Here is a 24,083-nt window from a genome sequence, read left to right as displayed (position 1 = left end):
CACAAAGGTTAGGTGGTTGTGTTGCCGCCAAAACACGTTAAAGGACGGAGAAATTCGGGAAAATTGCGAAAAACTGCGTGTAATATATTAAAAGGAGTGGTTTTGTGGTGACAGATTATGAAAATGAGGCTAACAATTGTCTGAAGAAGAAATAATGACGTTAAAACCTGTGGGAAGCGGATAAAAATTATCAGTGATGTGGGAAAAACGGAAATGGAAATAAAGCGAAAGATATTAGAACCAGCCGAAATGATTGTTTAAAAGGTGAAAGGAACTGTTTGTGAACTAGAAATGGTGGATTTTATAGCGGCGGTAGTGTTGAAAGCGGCAAAAAAAATTTTTTTTTTGTTATGGTTTGGAAGTGGGTTACGTATTATTGAGTATATATAGGCGGGATAAAATTGTATAGCAGATTACGGTAAAAAGGAGAAGGTGAATACAAAGTGAAACTACTGGCAAAAACAGAAAGAGAAAATAAGACGACAGAAAAGATTTCGAAATGCAACAGTGACAATAACAAACGTAATTGTTGGGTTCAAATTACTGATATCAATATAATAGAGGGAAACATTCAACGTGGGAAAAATATATCTAAAAACAAAGATGATGTGACTTACCGAACGAAAGTGCTGGCAGGTCGATAGATACACAGACAGACACAAACACACACACACACAAAATTCAAGCTTTCGCAACAAACTGTTGCCTCATCAGGAAAGAGGGAAGGAGAAGGAAAGACAAAAGGATGTGGGTTTTAGGGGAGAGGGTAAGGAGTCATTCCAATCCCGGGAGCGGAAAGACTTACCTTAGGGGGAAAAAAGGACGGGTATACACTCGCGCACACACACACACACACACACACACACACATATCCATCCACACATATACAGACACAAGCAGACATCTCACAAGCAGACATATTTAAAGACAAAGAGTTTGGGCAGAGATGTCAGTCGAGGCAGAAGTGAAGAGGCAAAGATGATGTTGAATGACAGGTGAGGTATGAGTGGCGGCAACTTGAAATTAGCGGAGATTGAGTCCTGGTGGGTAACGGGAAGAGAGGATATATTGAAGAGCAAGTTCCCATCTCCGGAGTTCGGATAGGTTGGTGTTGGTGGGAAGTATCCAGATAACCCGGACGGTGTAACACTGTGCCAAGATGTGCTGGCCGTGCACCAAGGCATGTTTAGCCACAGGGTGATCCTCATTACCAACAAACACTGTCTGCCTGTGTCCATTCATGCGAATGGACAGATTGTTGCTGGTCATTCCCACATAGAATGCATCACAGTGTAGGCAGGTCAGTTGGTAAATCACATGGGTGCTTTCACATGTGGCTCCGCCTTTGATCGTGTACACCTTCCGGGTTACAGGACTGGAGTAGGTGGTGGTGGGAGGGTGCATGGGACAGGTTTTACACCGGGGGCGGTTACAAGGATAGGAGCCAGAGGGTGGGGAAGGTGGTTTGGGGATTTCATAGGGATGAACTAACAGGTTACGAAGGTTAGGTGGACGGCGGAAAGACACTCTTGGTGGAGTGGGGAGGATTTCATGAAGGATGGATCTCATTTCAGGGCAGGATTTGAGGAAGTCGTATCCCTGCTGGAGAGCCACATTCAGAGTCTGGTCCAGTCCCGGAAAGTATCCTGTCACAAGTGGGGCACTTTTGTGGTTCTTCTGTGGGGGATTCTGGGTTCGAGGGGATGAGGAGGTGGCTCTGGTTATTTGCTTCTGTACCAGGTCAGGAGCGTAGTTGTGAGATGCGAAAGCTGTTGTCAGGTTGTGGGTGTAATGGTTCAGGGATTCCGGACTCGAGTAGATTCGTTTGCCACGAAGACCTAGGCTGTAGGGAAGGGACCGTTTGATGTGGAATGGGTGGCAGCTGTCATAATGGAGGTACTGTTGCTTGTTGGTGGGTTTGATGTGGACAGACGTGTGAAGCTGGCCATTGGACAGGTGGAGGTCAACGTCAAGGAAAGTGGCATGGGATTTGGAGTAGGACCAGGTGAATCTGATGGAACCAAAGGAGTTGAGGTTGGAGAGGAAATTCTGGAGTTCTTCTTCACTGTGAGTCCAGATCATGAAGATGTCATCAATAAATCTGTACCAAACTTTGGGTTGGCAGACCTGGGTAACCAAGAAGGCTTCCTCTAAGCGACCCATGAATAGGTTGGCGTACGAGGGGGCCATCCTGGTACCCATGGCTGTTCCCTTTAATTGTTGGTATGTCTGGCCTTCAAAAGTGAAGAAGTTGTGGGTCAGGATGAAGCTGGCTAAGGTGATGAGGAAAGAGGTTTTAGGTAGGGTGGTAGGTGATCGGCGTGAAAGGAAATGCTCCATCGCAGCGAAGCCCCGGATGTGCGGAATATTTGTGTATAAGGAAGAGGCATCAATAGTTACAAGGATGGTTTCCGGGGGTAACAGATTGGGTAAGGATTCCAGGCGTTCGAGAAGGTGGTTGGTGTCTTTGATGAAGGATGGGAGACTGCATGTAATGGGTTGAAGGTGTTGATCTACGTAGGCAGAGATACGTTCTGTGGGGGCTTGGTAACCAGCTACAATGGGGCGGCCGGGATGATTGGGTTTGTGGATTTTAGGAAGAAGGTAGAAGGTAGGGGTGCGGGGTGTTGGTGGGGTCAGGAGGTTGATGGAGTCAGGTGAAAGGTTTTGCAGGGGGCCTAAGGTTCTGAGGATTCCTTGAAGCTCCGCCTGGACATCGGGAATGGGGTTACCTTGGCAAACTTTGTATGTGGTGTTGTCTGAAAGCTGACGCAGTCCCTCAGCCACATACTACTGACGATCAAGTACCACAGTCGTGGAACCAGTGTCCGCCGGAAGAATGACGATGGATCGGTCAGCCTTCAGATCACGGATAGCCTGGGCTTCAGCAGTGGTGATGTTGGGAGTAGGATTAAGGTTTTTTAAGAAGGATTGAGATGCAAGGCTGGAAGTCAGAAATTCCTGGAAGGTTTGGGGAGGGTTATTTTGAGGAAGAGGATGTCGGTCCTGCTGCGACGGAGGATGGAACTGTTCCAGGCAGTGTTCAATTTGGATGGTGTCTTGGGGAGTTGGATCATTAGGAGTAGGATTTTGATCATTTTTCTTCGTGGCAAAGTGATATTTCCAGCAGAGAGTACGAGTGTAGGGCAGTATAATCTTTGATGAGGGCTATTTGGTTGAATCTGGGAGTGGGGCTGAAGGTGAGGCCTTTGGATAGGTCAGAGGTTTCGGATTGGGAGAGAGGTTCAGTAGTTAACCTTTCCTCCAAACCTCTCTCCCAATCCGAAACCTCTGTCCTATCCAAAGGCCTCACCTTCAGCCCCACTCCCAGATTCAACCAAACAGCCCTCGTCAAAGATTTACTGTCCTACACTCGTACTCTCTGCTGGAAATATCACTTTGCCACGAAGAAAAATGATCCTAATCCTACTCCTAATGATCCAACTCCCCAAGACACCATCCAAATTGAACCCTGCCTGCAACAGTTCCGTCCTCCGTCGCAGCGGGACCCACCTCCTCTTCCTCAAAATCACCCTCTCCAAACCTTCCAGGAATTTCTGACTTCCAGCCTTGCATCTCAATCCTTCTTAAAAAAACCTTAATCCTACTCCCAACATCACCACTGCTGAAGCCCAGGCTATCCGTGATCTGAAGGCTGACCGATCCATCGTCATTCTTCCGGCGGACACTGGTTCCACGACCGTGGAACTTGATCGTCGGGAGTATGTGGCTCAGGGACTGCGTCAGCTTTCAGACAACACCACATACAAAGTTTGCCAAGGTAACCCCATTCCCGATGTCCAGGCGGAGCTTCAAGGAATCCTCAGAACCTTAGGCCCCCTGCAAAACCTTTCACCTGACTCCATCAACCTCCTGACCCCACCGACGCCCCGCACCCCTACCTTCTACCTTCTTCCTAAAATCCACAAACCCAATCATCCCGGCCGCCCCATTGTAGCTGGTTACCAAGCCCCCACAGAACGTATCTCTGCCTACGTAGATCAACACCTTCAACCCATTACATGCAGTCTCCCATCCTTCATCAAAGACACCAACCACCTTCTCGAACGCCTGGAATCATTACCCAATCTGTTACCCCCGGAAACAATCCTTGTAACCATTGATGCCACTTCCTTATACACAAATATTCCGCACGTCCAGGGCCTCGCTGCGATGGAGCATTTCCTTTCATGCCGATCACCTACCACCCTACCTAAAACCTCTTTCCTCATCACCTTAGCCAGCTTCATCCTGACCCACAACTTCTTCACTTTTGAAGGCCAGACATACCAACAATTAAAGGGAACAGCCATGGGTACCAGGATGGCCCCCTCGTACGCCAACCTATTCATGGGTCGCTTAGAGGAAGCTTCTTGGCTACCCAGGCTTGCCAACCCCAAGTTTGGTACAGATTTATTGATGACATCTTCATGATCTGGACTCACAGTGAAGAAGAACTCCAGAATTTCCTCTCCAACCTCAACTCCTTTGGTTCCATCAGATTCACCTGGTCCTACTCCAAATCCCATGCCACTTTCCTTGACGTTGACCTCCACCTGTCCAATGGCCAGCTTCACACGTCCGTCCACATCAAACCCACCAACAAGCAACAGTACCTCCATTATGACAGCTGCCACCCATTCCACATCAAACGGTCCCTTCCCTACAGCCTAGGTCTTCATGGCAAACGAATCTACTCCAGTCCGGAATCCCTGAACCATTACACCCACAACCTGACAACAGCTTTCGCATCTCACAACTACGCTCCTGACCTGGTACAGAAGCAAATAACCAGAGCCACCTCCTCATCCCCTCGAACCCAGAATCCCCCACAGAAGAACCACAAAAGTGCCCCACTTGTGACAGGATACTTTCCGGGACTGGACCAGACTCTGAATGTGGCTCTCCAGCAGGGATACGACTTCCTCAAATCCTGCCCTGAAATGAGATCCATCCTTCATGAAATCCTCCCCACTCCACCAAGAGTGTCTTTCCGCCGTCCACCTAACCTTCGTAACCTGTTAGTTCATCCCTATGAAATCCCCAAACCACCTTCCCCACCCTCTGGCTCCTATCCTTGTAACCGCCCCCGGTGTAAAACCTGTCCCATGCACCCTCCCACCACCACCTACTCCAGTCCTGTAACCCGGAAGGTGTACACGATCAAAGGCGGAGCCACATGTGAAAACTCTTTGTCTTTAAATATGTCTGCTTGTGAGATGTCTGCTTGTGTCTGTATATGTGTGGATGGATATGTGTGTGTGTGCGTGAGAGTATACCCGTCCTTTTTTCCCCCCTAAGGTAAGTCTTTCCACTCCCGGGATTGGAATGACTCCTTACCTTCTCCCTTAAAACCCACATCCTTTCGTCTTTCCCTCTCCTTCCCTCTTTCCTGATGAGGCAACAGTTTGTTGCGAAAGCTTGAATTTTGTGTGTATGTCGACCTGCCAGCACTTTCATTTGGTAAGTCACATCATCTTTGTTTTTTTATATATATATATATATATATATATATATATATATATATATATATATATATATATATATGTGTATGTATATATATATATATATATGTATATATATATATATATAATACTTAACTGATGATCTCTTAATGTCTCAGAAACTGCCCTATCAACCAATCCCTTTTCTTAGTCAAGTTGGGTCACAAATTTCTTTTCTTCCAAAGCTATTCAGTACCTCCTCATTAGTTATGCAATTTACCCATCTAGTCTTCAGCATTCTTCTGTAGCACCATAAAAGTTTCTTTCAATTTTTGTCTGAACTGATTATCATAAACATTTCATTTCCATACATGGCTACACTTCAGACAAATCCCTTCAGAAAAGACTTCTTAACACATCTACATTTGATGTTGATATATAACGGTTTTTACTTCCACTGCCAGTATATATTTTATATCTTCTCTACTTTGGCCATAATCAGTTATTTTGCTACCCAAATAATACAATTTGTCTACCACTTCACTTGCCTCATTTTCTAGTCTTATTCCCTCAGCATCACCTGATTTATTTCAACTACATTCCATTACCCTTGTGTGGTATCGATAGCTAAGATGCTACAGCGAGGGCCAAGTTGTTAAGTTGCGATGACAACACTGACACTGACGACAGTGCCCTCTAGCCGGCACTGGAGAGCTCTACAAGCATCACTCCAGATTCTCCCCATTTCATCGAGTGCAGGCAGCCAGGAAACATCGCTTCAGCTTAGTTTGCTATTGAGACTTTGCATCAGTTATGATGGGGCCACAACGTTGCACCTACATGTCATTATCTAAAGTTATGTAATATGTTCGCATATGTTTGTACACTGGTAAAGGTGCTTTAACTGTATTTGCAGTACCAACGTGTATTACCTTTTCCTGCTCCTACCCATGTGCCACCTTCCAGGTGGGACACAAAACCTCGTTTTACTTTTTTTGATGTTCATCTTATATCCTCCTTTCAAGAAACTGTCAGTTCCATTCAGCTACTCTTCAATGTCCTTTGTTGTCTCTGACAGAATTACAGTGCCACTGGCAAACATAAAGGCTTTTATTTCTTCTTCCTGAACTTTAATCCCTACTTGCAAATTTTTCTTTGGTTTCCTTCACTACTCGCTCAAAGTACAGGTTGAATAACATCAGGACTGACTGCCAACTTGTCTTACTTCTGTCTCAATCATTGTTGCCCTTTCATGCTCCTCAACTCTCATAATTTGTGACATTAGTATTGGAAGTAAAATTTAATGCCTGACCTTCAAAAGCCCAGCAAGTTTCTTAAAACTTTGGAGATGAAAGCATAAACTAAGATGCCACTCCACTTAAAAATTTGTAGGCAGATTCCAACAAGGATTATACACTGGCTTGTAGTAAATGCATCATTTTTTTGTATAATTAGAGCTCCATGTACCCTGATAAGTTTGACGGATTTTATTTTACAATGGGTCTATTTTGGCTGAACTGATGTTATGTCTGATGGTCATGTCTTCCATGTGAAATCTGTGGTTATGTTACGTTACTGTAGTAGCAATAGTAGGTGACAGTAGTAATAATAGTTAGTTATCACTTTATAATCAACTATTATTATTACAGTAATACCAACAGAATGTATCTAACAAGCAGACAGACAGTAATAGAACCATCGGTATCACATGAATGCCAAAACCATCAGAAATAACGTGATGATGGCAACTCAGGTGAAATGGATCTATTGCTAAATAAAAGCAACCAAACTTAGCAGCAGGCTTGGAATTACATTTATACAATGTCCTTAAAAGACACATACTAAGCAGAAGAATATAAATTGCATTATCTTTTGTTGTTTGACTTGCACTGTTGTGAATGCTGTAACATACAGAACGTTCATTCATGCTTGCTATAATTAGTAATTAGATGTATTCTCTCTCTCTCTCTCTCTCTCTCTCTCTCTCACTCACACACACACACACACACACACACACACACACACACTCAAGGTGAAGATTTATGATATTCTCCTACACCTTCCTTACATAATTTGTGAGGTTGGTACAATTCATCCCAAGTTGACACAATTGAAATTACTTCCTTCCCAACAACAAGGAAATTGTCAGGTTACTTATGTGGTATTATAAAGGTCAAAAAGTAGATATTGTTGGCATTCCTTGTAAGCTGCCCCAACACACTGAACAATAATTTTGTCATGTTAGGGCATTACATCACACACTACACACTATGCTTAACTGACCTGCTCAGTAGTCTAGAGATATTTGTAAACCTTATTTTTGGTTGAGCTAAAGCCCCACCAGTGCCTTTCCATAACATCTCTTTTACCACAATTCTCAAAAAAGTAACGTCTTGTGGAGTAGCTTCACACCATTGTAAAAATAAAGTTTTAACAAAATGTCAGTTTGATTTCCAGAAAGGTTTTTCAATGGAAAATGCTATATTTACTTTCACTAATGAAATATTAAATGCTCTGAGTAACTAGAAGTCACCTGTTGGGATTTTTTGTGATCTCTCAAAGGCTTTTGATTGTGTAAATCATGGAATATTTCTAGATAAGCTCAAGTACTGTGGTATGAATGGGACAGCACTCAAATGGTTTAAATCATACCTAACTGGGAGAGTGCAGAAAGTTGAAATAAGCAGTTCACATAATATGCAAAAAACTGGTGATTTCTCAAACTGGGGAACAATCAAGAATGGGGTGCCGCAAGATTTGGTCTTGGGTCCTCTGCTGTTCTTAATATATATTAATGACTTGCTATTCTATATTCATGAAGATGCAAAGCTGGTACTTTTTGCCGATGATACAAGTGTAGCTATCACACCCAACAGACAAGAATTAACTGGTGAAATTGTAAACGATGTTTTTCAGAAAATCATTAAGTGGTTATCTGCAAATGTGCTCTCATTAAACTTTGACAAAACACAGTACATACGGTTCCACACGGTAAATGGAATGACACCATTAATAAATATAGACTTCGATCAGAAATCAGTAGCTAAAGTAGAATAATCAAAATTTTTAGGTCTATGCATTGATGAGGGGTTGAACTGGAAAAAACACACTGAGGATCTGCTAAAACATTTGAGTTCAGCTACTTATGCTATTAGGGTCATTGCAAATTTTGGCAATATACATCTCAGTAAATTAGCTTGCCACGCCTATTCTCATTCTCTGCTTTCGTATGGCATCATATTCTGGGGTAACTTATCACTGAGTTAAAGAGTGTTCATTGCACAAAAGTGTGTAATCAGAATAATTGTTGGAGCTCATCCAAGATCATCCTGCAGACACTTATTTAAAGAGCTATACATCTTCACTGTAGCCTCACAATATATATATTCACCTATGAAATTTGTTATTAACAATCTGAATGAATTCAAAAGTAATAGCAGTGTACATGGCTACAACACTAGGAGAAAGGATGATCTTCACTACTCAAGGTTAAATCTAACTTTGGCTCAGAAGGGGGTTAAATTATGCTGCCACAAAAGCCTTTGGTCACTTACCTAATAGCATCAAAAGTCTGACAGATAGCCATATAGCATTTAAAAGGAAATTAAAAGTATTTCTTAATTGCCAAACTTAGTGAAAAAATGGATGATCAAACTACTTGTATTTCAAATACACACTTTTCCCACTCAGGAACCACCTTTTTGGGCAGTTACTTCCTTTCACACTATTACCATCTTTTTACACACTTTTTCTTCTAGTTGGTCCACAAGAGTTGCATGGCAGTCACCAGTTTTTGAAGCCTTTTTCCTTCTCAGACAACAATGGCCGTGACTTTCAGACACATGAAATTAATCTCTCTTTAGAGGTGCAGCAGTGGTATTGGCTTCCACACCATATTCAGTTCCCCTCCATTTCTTCTTCTTCTTCTCCTCCTCCTCCTCCTCCTCCTCCTCCCTCTCCCTCTCCCTCTCACACTCTTCCCTGACATGGACCTACATAATAATCTCACAATATCAGTTGGACTCTAAAAAACTGCCCAAATACTGATGAAAACTTGTTCCCACAAATTATTTCACCACTACTTAGCAAATGTGACACCCATCTCGCTCAAAGCATTTGCATAGTTAATTCTTTACATAAAGTTTGCCATATCTTTCCTCCAGAATTTCTATGGCGTCAATTATTCTCTGCACCTTTACTCAAGGACATTCCAATGCCACATTTTGCACTTTCAACATTTCATTCATATATTCACTACCTCACTCACTCTATCACCACATACTACAGATCGATCTCATCAAGAAGTCATGTGGAACACATCAAGATGTACATTGATTAAAGACCAGCAAATCATATAAAGTTCATCTCTACACTATACTAACAAAATCATCAAAATGCCTGCAGTTGATGCTTATGACAGCTAAAAGTCAACCAGTGAATTATAAAAAAATCTGCTGTTGTTAAAAAAGCTGTTACTTTCTTGGGTATATTAAATATCTACTACTTATCTCCTGGTGGTAATTTAATATTAATTTGATTACATTGGTGTTTTTAAAAGAAAATAAACACATACATTTTTGGCACAGAGCAAATATGGATAAACTGTAATCATTTGATAATTGACTGTAGAACACACCAGAGGAATAATTCAAATAATGCAGTGTCAAACAGGTCCGTCACTAATCCATAGAATAGCAATCCTAAATGTAATCCAGTTGAAATCCGGTACACAGCCCATGAAAGTACTGCATCAGTGAGATACAGACCTTAGCTCAGTGTCATTCAAAGTGTCTTGCACCTACTCAGAGGGTGGATTTTATCTCTGGCCTGATACAAGTAACGAGGTCCATTTGAAAGCCCATTGGTATCTCTTACCAGCTGCTAGTGGAGTCAGCGATAGCATACATCACAGGTTATTGGACTCAAAGTCGGATGTCAGAGATACAGCATTCCTTCTCCCTTTAACTGGTGCATAGAGCTAAAAATCTCTGCTTGCAGAAGGAATTTGGCACTGAGGCTGGAGTTGGCTGGTGTTGATGTTCTGGTATTTGGGTTGATGCTGGGAAGTCGCTGTTGCTACAGGTGGAGAAGAGTTCCATTCCACGAATGACTAACTCTGATAGCACTGAACCTGGGGACGTGGGTCTGCCAGGCACCTGAAATTGTATTGAGCTGGCTCTGGGGACAGTAGTGGTTGTCTCAAGCTAAAATCCACTAAACGTGGGCACAGCTTGTTGGCGTGTCATACCAGCACGGTGGCATTTGCATCCACTGTTAACTTCTGTCACCCAAAGAACTTATTGTTTCGCATGCTGTGGTATTTGGCATTTGAATGACAGACAGAATCTGGAGTACGCATCTATGACAAGCCACATCTCTGGCAGGGATGGGCCACCAAAGTCCAAATTTACATGCTCCCATGAGAGCTGTGGTGTTGGTCAGGCATGGTACCACTGCAGGCATGCTGACTGGGTTGATGTTCAGCTCTCACAGGAGGGCACTGTCGTCTCAATGTCCTTCATAATGCCACAGGCATTTTGGCTAGCCAAAACCTTCATGCATGACATCCCCTGGTGGTCAGCATACAGGAGATTTGTGCCATGGTGACACAGTGGTAGTGGGATGAGCATCCAGCACTCACTGTCATCACTGACTGATGTCAGCATCAGTACTCCCTGCACCATCTGGATTACATTTTTTAGGGAAAAATATGTGCAGGATCTGGAAGGAAGTGCATTGGGAGGTGTTCCAGATAATCTTGGCTAATGTATTTCATAATTTGTTTGAGGATACGATCCTCAGCTATAACCTTCACCATTACAGATGCAGTGACAGCAAACAATTGTAGGTAGTTTTGTAAGGTGTCCTATATTTGGAAGCACTTTGTTTCCAAATACTTAAGTTTGAGATCTGGTCCCTTAGACAGGGTGGATAGGACACATGCGTTACTGTGTGGTGCTGCCAGTTGACAGTGAATCAAATCATTGTAAATGCTGAGGAAGAAAGCACAGCGCTATAGGTATTGTGTCATTTTCCCTGGAAGTCCATTCTTCTACATCTCAGGAATCCACCATATAGTGCATGGCCAAGGTACCACATACCACTACTAGATATTTCCTTCCTGTTCCACTCACAAACACAGTCAGGGAAATTGACTGTCAATAAGCCTCCACATGCACCCTAATTTTTCTCATCTTACCTTTGTGGTCCTTATATAAAATGTATGTTGGTGGCAGTAGGTTCAAACCGCAGTCAGCCTCAAATAAATTTCCACAACAATGCTCCATGAAAAGAGCATTGTCTTCCTTACTGGAATTCCCATCACTAAGTATGTCCACAATAACTGCATGCTGATCGAACCTACCAGCAACAAATCTAACAGCCCACCTCTGAATTGCTTGGATGTCTTCCTTTCATCCAAACTGGCAGGGGATCCCAAACATTCAAGCAGTACTGAAGAACATGTAGCACTATTCTTCTATACAATGTCTGCTTTACAGATGATCTACACATTCCCAAAATTCTCCCAATTAGACAAAGGCATTCACCTACATTACTACCAACCTGACATGCTCATTCCATTTTGTATCACTTTGCAACATTACGCCTCAATGTTTACTTACTTGATGTGACCATGTCAAGCAGCACACCACTAAGGCCATATTCAAACATTACAGGATTGTTTCTCTTATTCATTTGCATTAACTGTCATTTTCCTACATTTAGAGCAAGATGTCACTCACCAAACCAACTATAAATTATGTATATGTCACCTCAGGATTAAACAGAGAGATTAATAGTTAATGGTCTCTTGGGAAGATCTAAAATTTTGTGCCTCAAAGAAATGTACTGAATTTTTGGAAGCCAAACATGATAGTCAGTGCCTTTAACAATAATAATAATAATAATAATAATAATAATCTGGGAGTAACTGACCTCGACTGAAATATTTTAGATGTGTAGATGGTGGTTGTTAATGCACAAAATCATTCTTGTTACAAAAACACACATTGTGTAATGTTGAGGCACACAATGGCCAGTATGAGGTGTTCATACATTCCCAGACAAGATGCACACATTAGATAATATTTTAATTTGTGAAAAGCCTGTAAGATGGTAACCTTTGTGATGTTGGCTACAGAGATGGTGAACAAATCATCATTAGAACACATGTTTCCTTGTTTATAACTGAAGCTGCTGAACCAGTATCAATGACAAATTTTATTAACTGGTAGTTCATTCTTAGTGGGAGAGAAAATTTTTTCAGTTGCTCTTTGAAGGGGTCAGCTATGGCTGTAACAAGTTAATGCTACTGCAGTGTTGTCGGTGTGATGCAGAGCCTCATTTGCAATTTTCTGCGACAAGTATCTGTTTAGAGCACTGCACACAGTTTGTTTCCCTATATGGGCAATGAGTGTGTTGTTGTTGTTGTTTTCTTCAGTCCAATGACTGGTTTGATGCAACTCCCCATGCTACTCTACCCTGTGCAAGCCTCTTCATCTCCACATAATCACTGCAACCTACATCCTTCAGCAACTGCTTACTGTATTCATCTCTTGGTCTACCTCTATGATTTATACCCCCTACACTTCCCTCCAGTAATAAATTGGTGACCCCTAGATGTCTCAGAATGTGTCCTACCAACCAATCCCTTCTTCTAGGCAGGTTGTGCCACAAATTTTTCCCCCAATTCTATTCAGTACCTCCTCCTTACTTATATGATCTATCCATCTAATCTTCAGTATTCTACTGGAGCACCACATTTCAAGAGCTTCTATCCTCTTCCCGTCTGAACTGTTCATTGTTTGTGTTTCACTTCCATACATGGCTACACTCCACACAAATATTTTCAGGTAAGTTTTTCAGACACTTAAATCTCTACTCAATGTTAACAAATTTCCCTTCTTCAGAAATACTTTTCTTGCCACTGCCAGTCTACATTTTATATCCTCTCTACTTTAACCATCATCAGTTGTTTTGATACCCAAATAGCAAAACTTGTCTACTGTTTTAAGGGTCTCATTTCCTAATTGAACTCTCTCAGCATCACCTGATTTAATTTGGTTGCGTCCCATTATCCCCTTCTTAATTTTGTGGAAGTTAATCTTATATCGTCCTTTCAAGACACTGCCCATTCCGTTCACTTGCTCTTTCAAGTCCCTTGCTGTCTATGACAGTATTACGTCATCAGCAAACCTCAAAGTTTTTATTTCTTCTCCATGGACTTTCATTCCTACACCAAATTTTTCTTTTGTTTCCTTCACTGCTTACTGAATATATAGATTGAATAATATCAGGGATAGGGTGCAACCTAGTTTCATTCCTTCTTAACCATTGCTTCCCTTTCATTACCCTTAAATCTTATAATTGGCATCTGGTTCCTCTACAAAATGTAAATAGCACTCTGCTCCATGTATTTTACACCTGCCATCTTTAGAATTTGAAAGAGAGTATTCCAGTCAACATTGTCAAAAGCTTTCTTTAAGTCAACAAGTACTATAAATGTAGGTTTGCCTTTCCTTAACCTATCTTCTATGAGAAGTCATAGGGTCAGTATTGCCTTGTGTGTTCCTACATTTCTCTGAAATCCACACTGACCTTCCCCAAGCTCTGCTTCTATCAGCTTTTCCATCCTTTTGTAGAGAATTCAAGTTAGTATTTTGCAACTGTGACACATTAAACTGATAGTTTGGAGATTTTCGCACCTGTCAGAACTTGCTCTCTTCAGAATTCGAATTATTATATTCTTCTTGAAGTCTAAGGGTATTTTGCTTGTCTCATACATCTTTCTAGCCAGATGGAAGAGTTTTGTCACGGCTGGCTCTCCCAAGGTTATCAGTAGTTCTGTCGGAATGTTGTCCATTCCCGGGGCCTTGTTTCGACTTAGGTCTTTCAGTGCTCTGTCAAATTCTTCATGCAATATCCTATCTCCCATCTCATCTTCAGTTACATCCTCTACCATTTCCATAATATTGCCCTCCAAGTAAGACTCCTTGGACAGACCCTCCATATACTCCTTCCACCTTTCTGCTTTCCCACCTTTGCTTAGGGCTGGTTTTCCATCTGAACTCTTGATGTTCATACAGGTTGTTCTCTCTACTCCAAAGTTCTCTTTAATTTCCATCTTTCCTGTAAACCCTTACAATTGTACTCTAGCCATTCCTGGTTAGCCATTTTGCACTTCCTGTCACTCTCTCTCTCTCTCTCTCTCTCTCTCTCTCTCTCTCTCTCTCTCTCCCCCTCCCCCCCTTTTTTTGTGGCATTTCTATTTCCTTTTGCCTGCATCATTTACTGTATTTTTATATTTTCTCCTTTCATCAATTAAATTAAATATCTCTTTTTTTACCCATGGATCTCTACTAGCCCTTGTCTTTTTACCAACTTAATCCTTTGCGCCTTCGCTATTTCATCTCTCAAAGATACCCATTCTTCTTCTAATGTATTTTTTCCCCCTGTTGCTCATATTTAGCAAAACAGTCTGGACTGCCTGGATAATACTTCCTACTGTCATTGTGATGAGGTTGGGTGGTAGAGGGACTATGTGAAGGCAATGAGTCGAATACATGCTCTGCTGATTTGTTGCTTGGACTTTTTCCCTAAATGGGCATCAGGGTCTGAATCTCAAGTTGCATTATGAAGATGAACTTGATTAATTCTGATAACATCTGCTGTGGTGTGAATGGAAATATAGTTTTAAGAAATATACCTCACTTTCATCAAAATTCTGCAGTGCTGCATTCAATATTTTAAGCAATTTTACACAAAATACCCTGCTTTCCTCCGCTATTGTTATAACTTCTTTGGGAGCAGGATCTGTTAATCTCAATGTCTGTGCACAAGCTTCTTTATTTGGTGCATTTATTATGCCATGAACTAATGTTTCAGCATAAGATTGTTTTAGTTTTTATTTTTGCACAAAAACTGATACTTGCAGGTCAGCCATTTGAGAGCACTTACCCATTCGGCATATTATTGATGTGACTTTTTGTCACAATGAAAATGTTATGCTTAGAGAGCAAACTACAAATTTCAGACAAATCTAAACACTCTTTATTGAGAGGACATAATTTTTGTCAAAGAGATAATTTTTGGGATTTGTAGATAGCAGCAAAGCACATTGTTTAGCTGCTTGCAAGGAAGTGTAACTGCACACATATGTAATATGAATCCCAGTCTGTCTTCTGGATGATGAGGTACAATTGTTGGTGGTGACTACTGTTCTGGCTAGGAGCCATTGTACTATAATCTGTTGCTGTTCCAGTATTTGCTTTTACATTTCACCCTGTCGTGTCTGGTACTGCCACTGAAGTTGTAGTTGTCAATTTCATTGTCTCCTCCTTGTGCCTGCTGTTTCATTTGAAGTTGCAGCTGTTGTCCCCACTGTTTGATGTATTCTGGATCCATATTCACTGAACTTACAAGGAGAGGACCCCAGTGGTGGGAACAATTTTCTGAAACCATCTGTATGGTGATATGGGCTAAAATCCCAGGTATCACACCCTGCAGTCATTCACCTGGTGTATCCACATTTGTGAGTGATAGATGAAAGAAATTGGGGATTCTACATGATGCTCAACAGTGTTAAAAGACAAGAATTTTCTAGACTAGTTGTATGGTGTAATGGATAGTGTAAGACCTTTATGTGCAGAGGGGCATCGGCCTTGCCACTGTGGATACACCAGTTTCCGTCAGATCACCGAAGTTAAGTGCTGTTGGGTGTGGCCGGCACTTGGATGGGTGACCATCCAGACTGCCATGCGCTGTTGCCATTTTTTGGGGTGCACTCAGCCTTGTGACGCCAATTGAGGAGCTACTCGACCGAATAGTAGCGGCTCCGGTCATAGAAAACCATCATAACGAATGGGAGAGCGGTGTGCTGACCACACACCCCTCCTATACGCATCTTCAGCTGAGGATGTCACGGTGGTTGGATGGTCCCGGTGGGCCACATATGGCCTGATGACTGAGTGCTTTTTTGTGTGTTGAAAGTCATGGGCTTGAATCTCATCAAGTGCTTTAAATTTTTTATTTTTAAATCTTTATTGAAATGATTTTGATCATTACATTTATTCAGTTAACTGGTATAAACGTAATTTCTTATTTCAATTCATTTGTCACATCATTTCATTGTATGAATTTGTTTGTTGAGGGTGATGGAGGAGAGGGAGAGGGAGGGGATGAGAGAGGGGGTGAGGGAGGGGGTGATGGAGGGGGAGGGGGTCAGGGAGGGAGAGGGGGAGAGGAACCTCATTGCAAATACTGCACATGCCACAGAGCAACATGCTCTTTATTATACAAATAATATGGATACAATATTATCACTTGATAGTTCACAATTCCCTTCTGCACCGGATCATAAATTGAAGAATACAACAAGAGAGTCCAGGGTCAAGCAAATCAGTCATTATTCCTTATAAGAAAAATCTTAAGCATAGTCCAACTGAAATAAACCTCCTGACATGAAATAAAGTAAAAAGCCAGGTCACAAAAGTACAGTGCAAGTGAGGTACAGGCATTAGCACAGCAGGATTAAAAGTTTTGCAACTGCCCAGTGGTCAGATTTAATCGACGACTTGACAATAGCGGCCATGTCCATGTGATGGCCCACTGGTACCTCTTACCAGCTGCCAGAGAACTCATTGATAGTGGACTCTGCAGGATATTAATCTCGCTGTCCGATGGCCAATATACAGCATACACTACTACTTTTCATGCAGCTTTACAATGAACACCACTCCTTGCCATGTAATTAACAGAATTTATCAGTCTTCTTTGACTTTATGTATGCAGATAATTTCAAGAAAGAGTGGCTAATAAGGTAAGCTTTTTAACTCTTTTGATTGATACTTATTCCCAATTTCTATGAAAGCAGTTTTGAGGCATTCTTCATTGGGAACCTATCGTAGAGAAGTGGGTTACACTTTAAAACAGTCACCTATTTCCTAATGGTTGACAATGTAGAATTAGAGTTCTGGTAAAATTCCTCTAACTATGAATAGATTTTTGTTTGATGATAAATGATATAAAATGAAGAATGCTATGATAGCAGAGTATTCCAGTTTATACTGTTGGAAGACATGCACATAATACACCATTATACAATTCTGTATAAAGAAAACAATCCCACATATTAAGCTGGCACATTATTTGTGATATTGTGCAAGGTGTAGCAACTGCAGCAAAGGAATATATAGAAAATTTCATTGATAACAATACTATCTCTCTGCTAGGCCACAACTTCTTCCAATGCCGTCATATGAGATCTGCAACACTACCGAGATCTATTTTTGTTCAGCTTAATTATCCACTATTATTTCTCCCTGCGGCTCAAAATGTTGTGTTGTACACTGCTATAGGTCTGAATTTAAACCTTTACAGTGCCACCAGAATTTCATCATACAGCAATGCTCCTCATGCTAGTTGGGTGGGAACTGTCTTTTGACAAAAGCTGAGATCTTGGAAAGGATGCATAGTGTATCAGATTTATAATATGCTTCAGTGAATCCTTGGCCCTGTCTTGGCATCTTTTCAGAGACATTCTGTTCAGTTCGTGAACCACAATGAGAAGGGGTACGTCAGATAATCTACAATCGATGCTGAACTGACCAGGAGAGAAATGAGTAGTAGGAGTGAATAATAAATTGGCTCAGAGTGTCATATTAAACAGACTCATATAGCGGCAGATATACACAATAGACCACAAATTCGCGATATGTGGCTGTCAGTAGAGTGAATGCTTGAAGCGGAATGTTTAGAGCCACAGAAGTGGCAGGGAAAAATTTCTCACTAACACACTTCCTTTCCTCTGCCAAGATCATTGTTATGGTAGAAAAATAGCACATTAATACAGCAGATTCAAATAGTTTAAAATGTCTCTGTGTACACATCCATATAGATCTTACCTGCATTAGGAGTTTATGTTCCTCTACGTAGGACCTGAATCCAATCATATTCCATCACAGTATGATCACCATTCTAAGTGTGGGGCCTCAAATTATACCCAATATCACGGTCAAGGTGCCTATTGCATGGCTCTGAAATAGTACTTGACTCAAGATATCCAATTCAAGGAAGAAACTTTCACTATCAATATTTGGCCACCAAGGAGAGGAGAGATGATGGTGAAATGTTCTCAAATCACAAGATTTTGCACCGATGCTCTGGATTAAATTCCAATTCACAATTTGTGAAGCAAAGGTGTCAATAAGTGTGAAGGAAGAAAAATCTCTCCAAATTCATGGTCGAGTCACATTAATATGACCACCAACTATGTTCTACATCAACTTGCCATAACCACTCACAGATGGCAGGTGACAGCACTATCAGTGACCGGTATATAAAGCATGTGAGAGGGACACAAAAAACAGTGCAGTTGCTGTTGTAACGTGGAAACAGAGCGATTTATCTGGTGTCCAGAAGAATGTGACCACTGGCTTTTGAGCCAAGGATTGAACAGTTTCTGAAATGGATAAATTTGTAAACTGTTTACATGCCGCCATGTTTAAAGTAAACCAAGAATGGAAAAATGGCCCTATCCAAAACTGGTGCTGAGTTGTGCACCGTGGACCACAGATGACAGGGTTGAACGATGCCTGTGGAGATGTGTACAGGCGAACAGACATCCAACTGTTGAGCAGCTGACCACCTAAATTAACAATGGGGCAACCTACAGCACCTCATCAACAACTGTTCAGTGAACAATACAGTGTATGGGTTTCCGCAGCATACGTCTGGTTCAGCACCCATGCTAAATGCAGTTCATCAGCGATGAAAGCTGAATATCAATACTGCAACTGGATGTCCAATGTGTGGCGAGTGGTGGCATTTTTAGATGAATCACGTTTTATGCTCCATTGGCGTGAAACATCTGAAAGCAAACAACCTGCAATAATCATCAAAAGAATCCAAGCTGTAGGGCATTCCCTGAGTGATCTCATCATTCTGGAAGTGACAATGGTTCAGAAAACATATACATCTATCCTTGAGGATCATGTCCACCCCTACATGTAGTTTATAACAATGTAAACAATCAATATTGACAAAATAATTTAACTGGATAGATAAAATATCCACTCACCACGCGGCAGCAGAACACACATGTAAAAGACAGTTGTAATTGTGAAGCTTTCGGAGCCAGTGGATTCTTGTTCAGGTAGAAGGTTGAAAGGGAAGGCAGACAGATGAAGGAAAAGAATTGGAGAGGTGTAGGAAAAGGGGTAGATTTAGGGAAAGTCTCCCATGACCCGCAGTTCTGGGTGACTTTCAAAAATCTACCCCTTTTCCTACACCTCTCCAGTCCTTTTCCTTCACCACTCATCCTTCCCCGCCAACCCTTCTGCCCAAAGGATGATCCACTGGCTCCAAAAGCTTGCCAATTACAGCTGTCTTTAATATGTGTGTTCTGCCGCTGCATGCTGAGTGAATCTTTTATCTACCTACATGTAATTTGTTTTTCCTCAGTATGACGGCATCTACCAATAGGACAACACAACTTGTCGCATAGCTCACAGTGTGCATGCGTGGTTCGAAGAGCATCAGAAAGAGTTTACAATACTCCCCTGGCACAAATTCCCCAGATTTAAACCCAACTGAGAATCTGTGGGGCCACACCAATCGGGCTGTTCACGCCACAAATCCTCAACCAAGAAACCCAGTGCAGTTGGCCATGACACTGGAGTCGGTATGGTTCCACATCCTTGTCAGTACCTTACTACAGTAGCTAGTTGCATCTCACAACACTCTCGCTGTAATTACAGATATTGTATAGCTCTGTTACCATTGTAAAATTTTATGAAACATGTTTTGCATTAAATTGTTTCCTTGACTGACTATTGTGGTCTCCACAAAAGCCTTTGCTTATGAAGGTGTTTTGAAAATTTTAGCATTCCTGCCACTCATCAGCTCTTTCTGTACACAGAAGGGTAAAACCTTTTTATCTGCCCTTCCTGTTTTCTTTCTTTTTTTCCTTCTTTTTTAAAATTGTTATCGCTATGTAAATGTTCTGACACAAAGCATGTGGTGTACCTTTTTAACTCACATCTGCCCAAGATGACCCACTTTATGTACTATAGTGATCTTATAATTGTTAAAAGTCCCTAACAGTCCACCAAACCACAGCAATTTCTTTTGCTTTGATAATTGAGAACCACATTGTTCTGACACAGGGGGAAAAGAAATAGCAATTAAGCTATGTGGGGCGACAAACACCTGGAGAGATATTAAGCTGCAGCTTGAAACATACTTTGATTTTCATTATACTGTTTTTATCAAACAAATTCTGTACCGTATACATCACAAAATATTTATGAAGGCACATCATCATAAAGTAAAATTCAAGATAGGTAAGTATATTTGTAGAGGATAGCAGTTCTTATAATAAACCTCACCTTAACGCTAATAAATTTCAGTCCACACTCTTGGGCCATGGCACCAGCCAGTAGTGTTTTCCCAGTTCCTGGAGATCCATACAGCAGAACACCACTTTGGTGACGTAAAGGAGACTGCTCAAACAGTTCTGGATACTGAAACAATTAAAACCTTTGAGTGTTTTACATCATAAACCAAAATATATTAAACATACCTTTGCAGAATAGAGTTACAAAGTATGCTTTTGCCTTGAAAGTATAATGAGAGGATTATAAAAACTGAATATTTAAGTTATGAATATAACAGAGGGAAACATTCCACGTGGAAAAATATATCTTCGTAACCTGTTAGTTCATCCCTATGAAATCCCCAAACCACCTTCCCTACCCTCTGGCTCCTATCCTTGTAACCGCCCCCGGTGCAAAACCTGTCCCATGCACCCTCCCACCACCACCTACTCCAGTCCTGTAACCCGGAAGGTGTACACGATCAAAGGCAGAGCCACGTGTGAAAGCACCCACGTGATTTACCAACTGACCTGCCTACACTGTGATGCATTCTATGTGGGAATGACCAGCAACAAACTGTCCATTCGCATGAATGGACACAGGCAGACAGTGTTTGTTGGTAATGAGGATCACCCTGTGGCTAAACATGCCTTGGTGCACAGCCAGCACATCTTGGCACAGTGTTACACCGTCCGGGTTATCTGGATACTTCCCACCAACACCAACCTATCCGAACTCCGGAGATGGGAACTTGCCCTTCAGTATATCCTCTCTTCTCGTTATCCGCCAGGCCTCAATCTCCGCTAATTTCAAGTTGCCGCCACTCATACCTCACCTGTCTTTCAACAACTTCTTTGCCTCTACTCTTCCACCTCGACTGACATCTCTGCCCAAACTCTTTGTCTTTAAATATGTCTGCTTGTGTCTGTATGTGTGGATGGATATGGGTGTGTGTGCGAGTGTATACCTGTCCTTTTTTCCCCGTAAGGTAAGTCTTTCCGCTCCCGGGATTGGAATGACTCCTTATCCTCTCCCTTAAAACCCACATCCTTTCGTCTTTCCCTCTCCTTCCCCTCTTTCCTGATGAGGCAACAGTTTGTTGCGAAAGCTTGAATTTTGTGTGTATATTTGTGTTTGTTTGTGTGTCTATCGACCTGCCAGCGCTTTTGTTTGGTAAGTCTCATCATCTTTCTTTTAGATATATTTTTCCACGTGGAATGTTTCCCTCTGTTATATTCATATCATAATTTGAACCCAACAATGACGTTTGTTATTGTCACTGTTACATTTCGAAGTCTTTTCTGTCGTCTTATTTCCTCCTTCTGTTTTTGCCAGTAGTTTCCCTTTGTATTCACCTTCTCTTTTTTACCGTACTCCACTATACAATTTTATCCCGCCGATATATACTCAACAATACGTAATAATACGTAACCCACTTCCAAAACACAACCAAAAAAATTTTTTCTTCCGCTACTGCTAAAATCCACCGTTTCGAGTTCACAAACATCTCCTTTCAGCTATTAAACAACCTTTTCGGCTAGTTTTAATAACTTTTGCTTTATTTCGATTTCCGTTTTTTCACATCACCGATCATTTTTAGCCGCTTCCCACAGGTTTTAACGTCATTATTTCTCCACCAGACAATTGTTAGCCTCATTTCCATAATCTGCCACCACCATACCACTACTTTTAATACATACTCACGTAGTTTTTTCGAAATTTTCCCGAATTTCTCCACCCTTTAACGTGTTTTGGCGGCAACACAACCACCTAACTTTTATGCACATCGTTATCTACCTACACCATTTCACCACAGGATCAACATAACCCAGCTCCAACCAACCCCTTTTCGCCTCTTTTCACACCAGATCTCAATTTGCTTTCTACTTCACCCTTATCTCTCCCCACATATTTTTATATTCATTTTCATTTCAGCCTCATGTTACACTTTCAACCTTCTAGTACCATGTCACCCGCAAAACACCCCCACAACGACCCCATTAAGTTTTATTTACATTCCCTCCGCAGACATGCCTTCGCCCTAGCCAGATTACGCTCCCATATTCTATTTTCTCAGGCTTGTCTGACATTTGGCATTACCCCCAAAGGCCTCACACTTAAAGTTCCCATCTCTGGCTGCAACCCCTCTTTCCATCAGTCCCTATACCAGTTCCAAAACGAACAATCCGTTGCCCTCACCCACCTAATCCTTCACCTACACATCAACTCAGCCAATGAACACACCCGTCAACTCCTATCCTTAATAAAAGTCCTTAATCTTTCCTCTCCCACATCCACACCGGCTGTTCAGAGCATCCTCCTACAGGCCAACCGTAAATTAGAACAGCATGCCACCCTCCACCTCAAAAAACTATCCAATCTCCTGGTTTCCCACCTCCGGAAAGGCAACTCACTCACCCTTCACAACCTTTCCAGCAAACCTCAACCTCCTCTCATTGCACACAAACCCAGTCTCTCCCATCTACTCAATCTCCCACTTCCAGCTCCACTCCCTCCAAAACCTCAAAATTCCTTTCAACACAATCTGGAACCACAACACCCTAATTCAGTAGTTAACCTTTCCTCCAAACCTCTCTCCCAATCCGAAACCTCTGTCCTATCCAAAGGCCTCACCTTCAGCCCCACTCCCAGATTCAACCAAACAGCCCTCGTCAAAGATTTACTGTCCTACACCCGTACTCTCTGCTGGAAATATCACTTTGCCACGAAGAAAAATGATCCTAATCCTACTCCTAATGTTCCAACTCCCCAAGACACTATCCAAATTGAACCCTGCCTGGAACAGTTCCGTCCTCCGTCACAGCGGGACCCACCTCCTCTTCCTCAAAATCACCCTCTCCAAACCTTCCAGGAATTTCTGACTTCCAGCCTTGCATCTCAATCCTTCTTAAAAAACCTTAATCCTACACCCAACATCACCACTGCTGAAGCCCAGGCTATCCGTGATCTGAAGGCTGACCGATCCATCGTCATTCTTCCGGCGGACAAGGGTTCCACGACCGTGGTACTTGATCGTCGGGAGTATGTGGCTGAGGGACTGCGTCAGCTTTCAGACAACACCACATACAAAGTTTGCCAAGGTAACCCCATTCCCGATGTCCAGGCGGAGCTTCAAGGAATCCTCAGAACCTTAGGCCCCCTGCAAAACCTTTCACCTGACTCCATCAACCTCCTGACCCCACCGACACCCCGCACCCCAACCTTCTACCTTCTTCCAAAAATCCACAAACCCAATCATCCCGGC

At 42.0% G+C, this 24,083-nt stretch overlaps 1 protein-coding gene across 3 annotated transcripts in view; it reads right to left on the bottom strand.

Annotated features, from left to right (window-relative positions):
- Positions 1 to 24,083, bottom strand: part of LOC126236747 (peroxisome biogenesis factor 1) — a 404,197-nt gene that overhangs the window by 208,822 nt on the left and 171,292 nt on the right. For all 3 annotated transcript variants that reach the window (XR_007544978.1, XM_049946282.1, XM_049946283.1), the window contains one exon: positions 20,831 to 20,965. Coding sequence is in view for 2 of the 3 variants with exons in the window: in XM_049946282.1 (XP_049802239.1) it covers positions 20,831 to 20,965 (135 nt within the window). In the remaining variant the exon portion in view is untranslated. The remainder of the gene's footprint in view (positions 1 to 20,830; positions 20,966 to 24,083) is intronic.

Source organism: Schistocerca nitens, chromosome 2 (genome assembly GCF_023898315.1).
Source record: "Schistocerca nitens isolate TAMUIC-IGC-003100 chromosome 2, iqSchNite1.1, whole genome shotgun sequence".
Classification (NCBI taxonomy): domain Eukaryota; kingdom Metazoa; phylum Arthropoda; class Insecta; order Orthoptera; family Acrididae; genus Schistocerca; species Schistocerca nitens.
The sequence above is the reverse complement of the archived record's forward strand: the minus strand, read 5'-3'. Positions and strand labels throughout refer to the sequence as shown.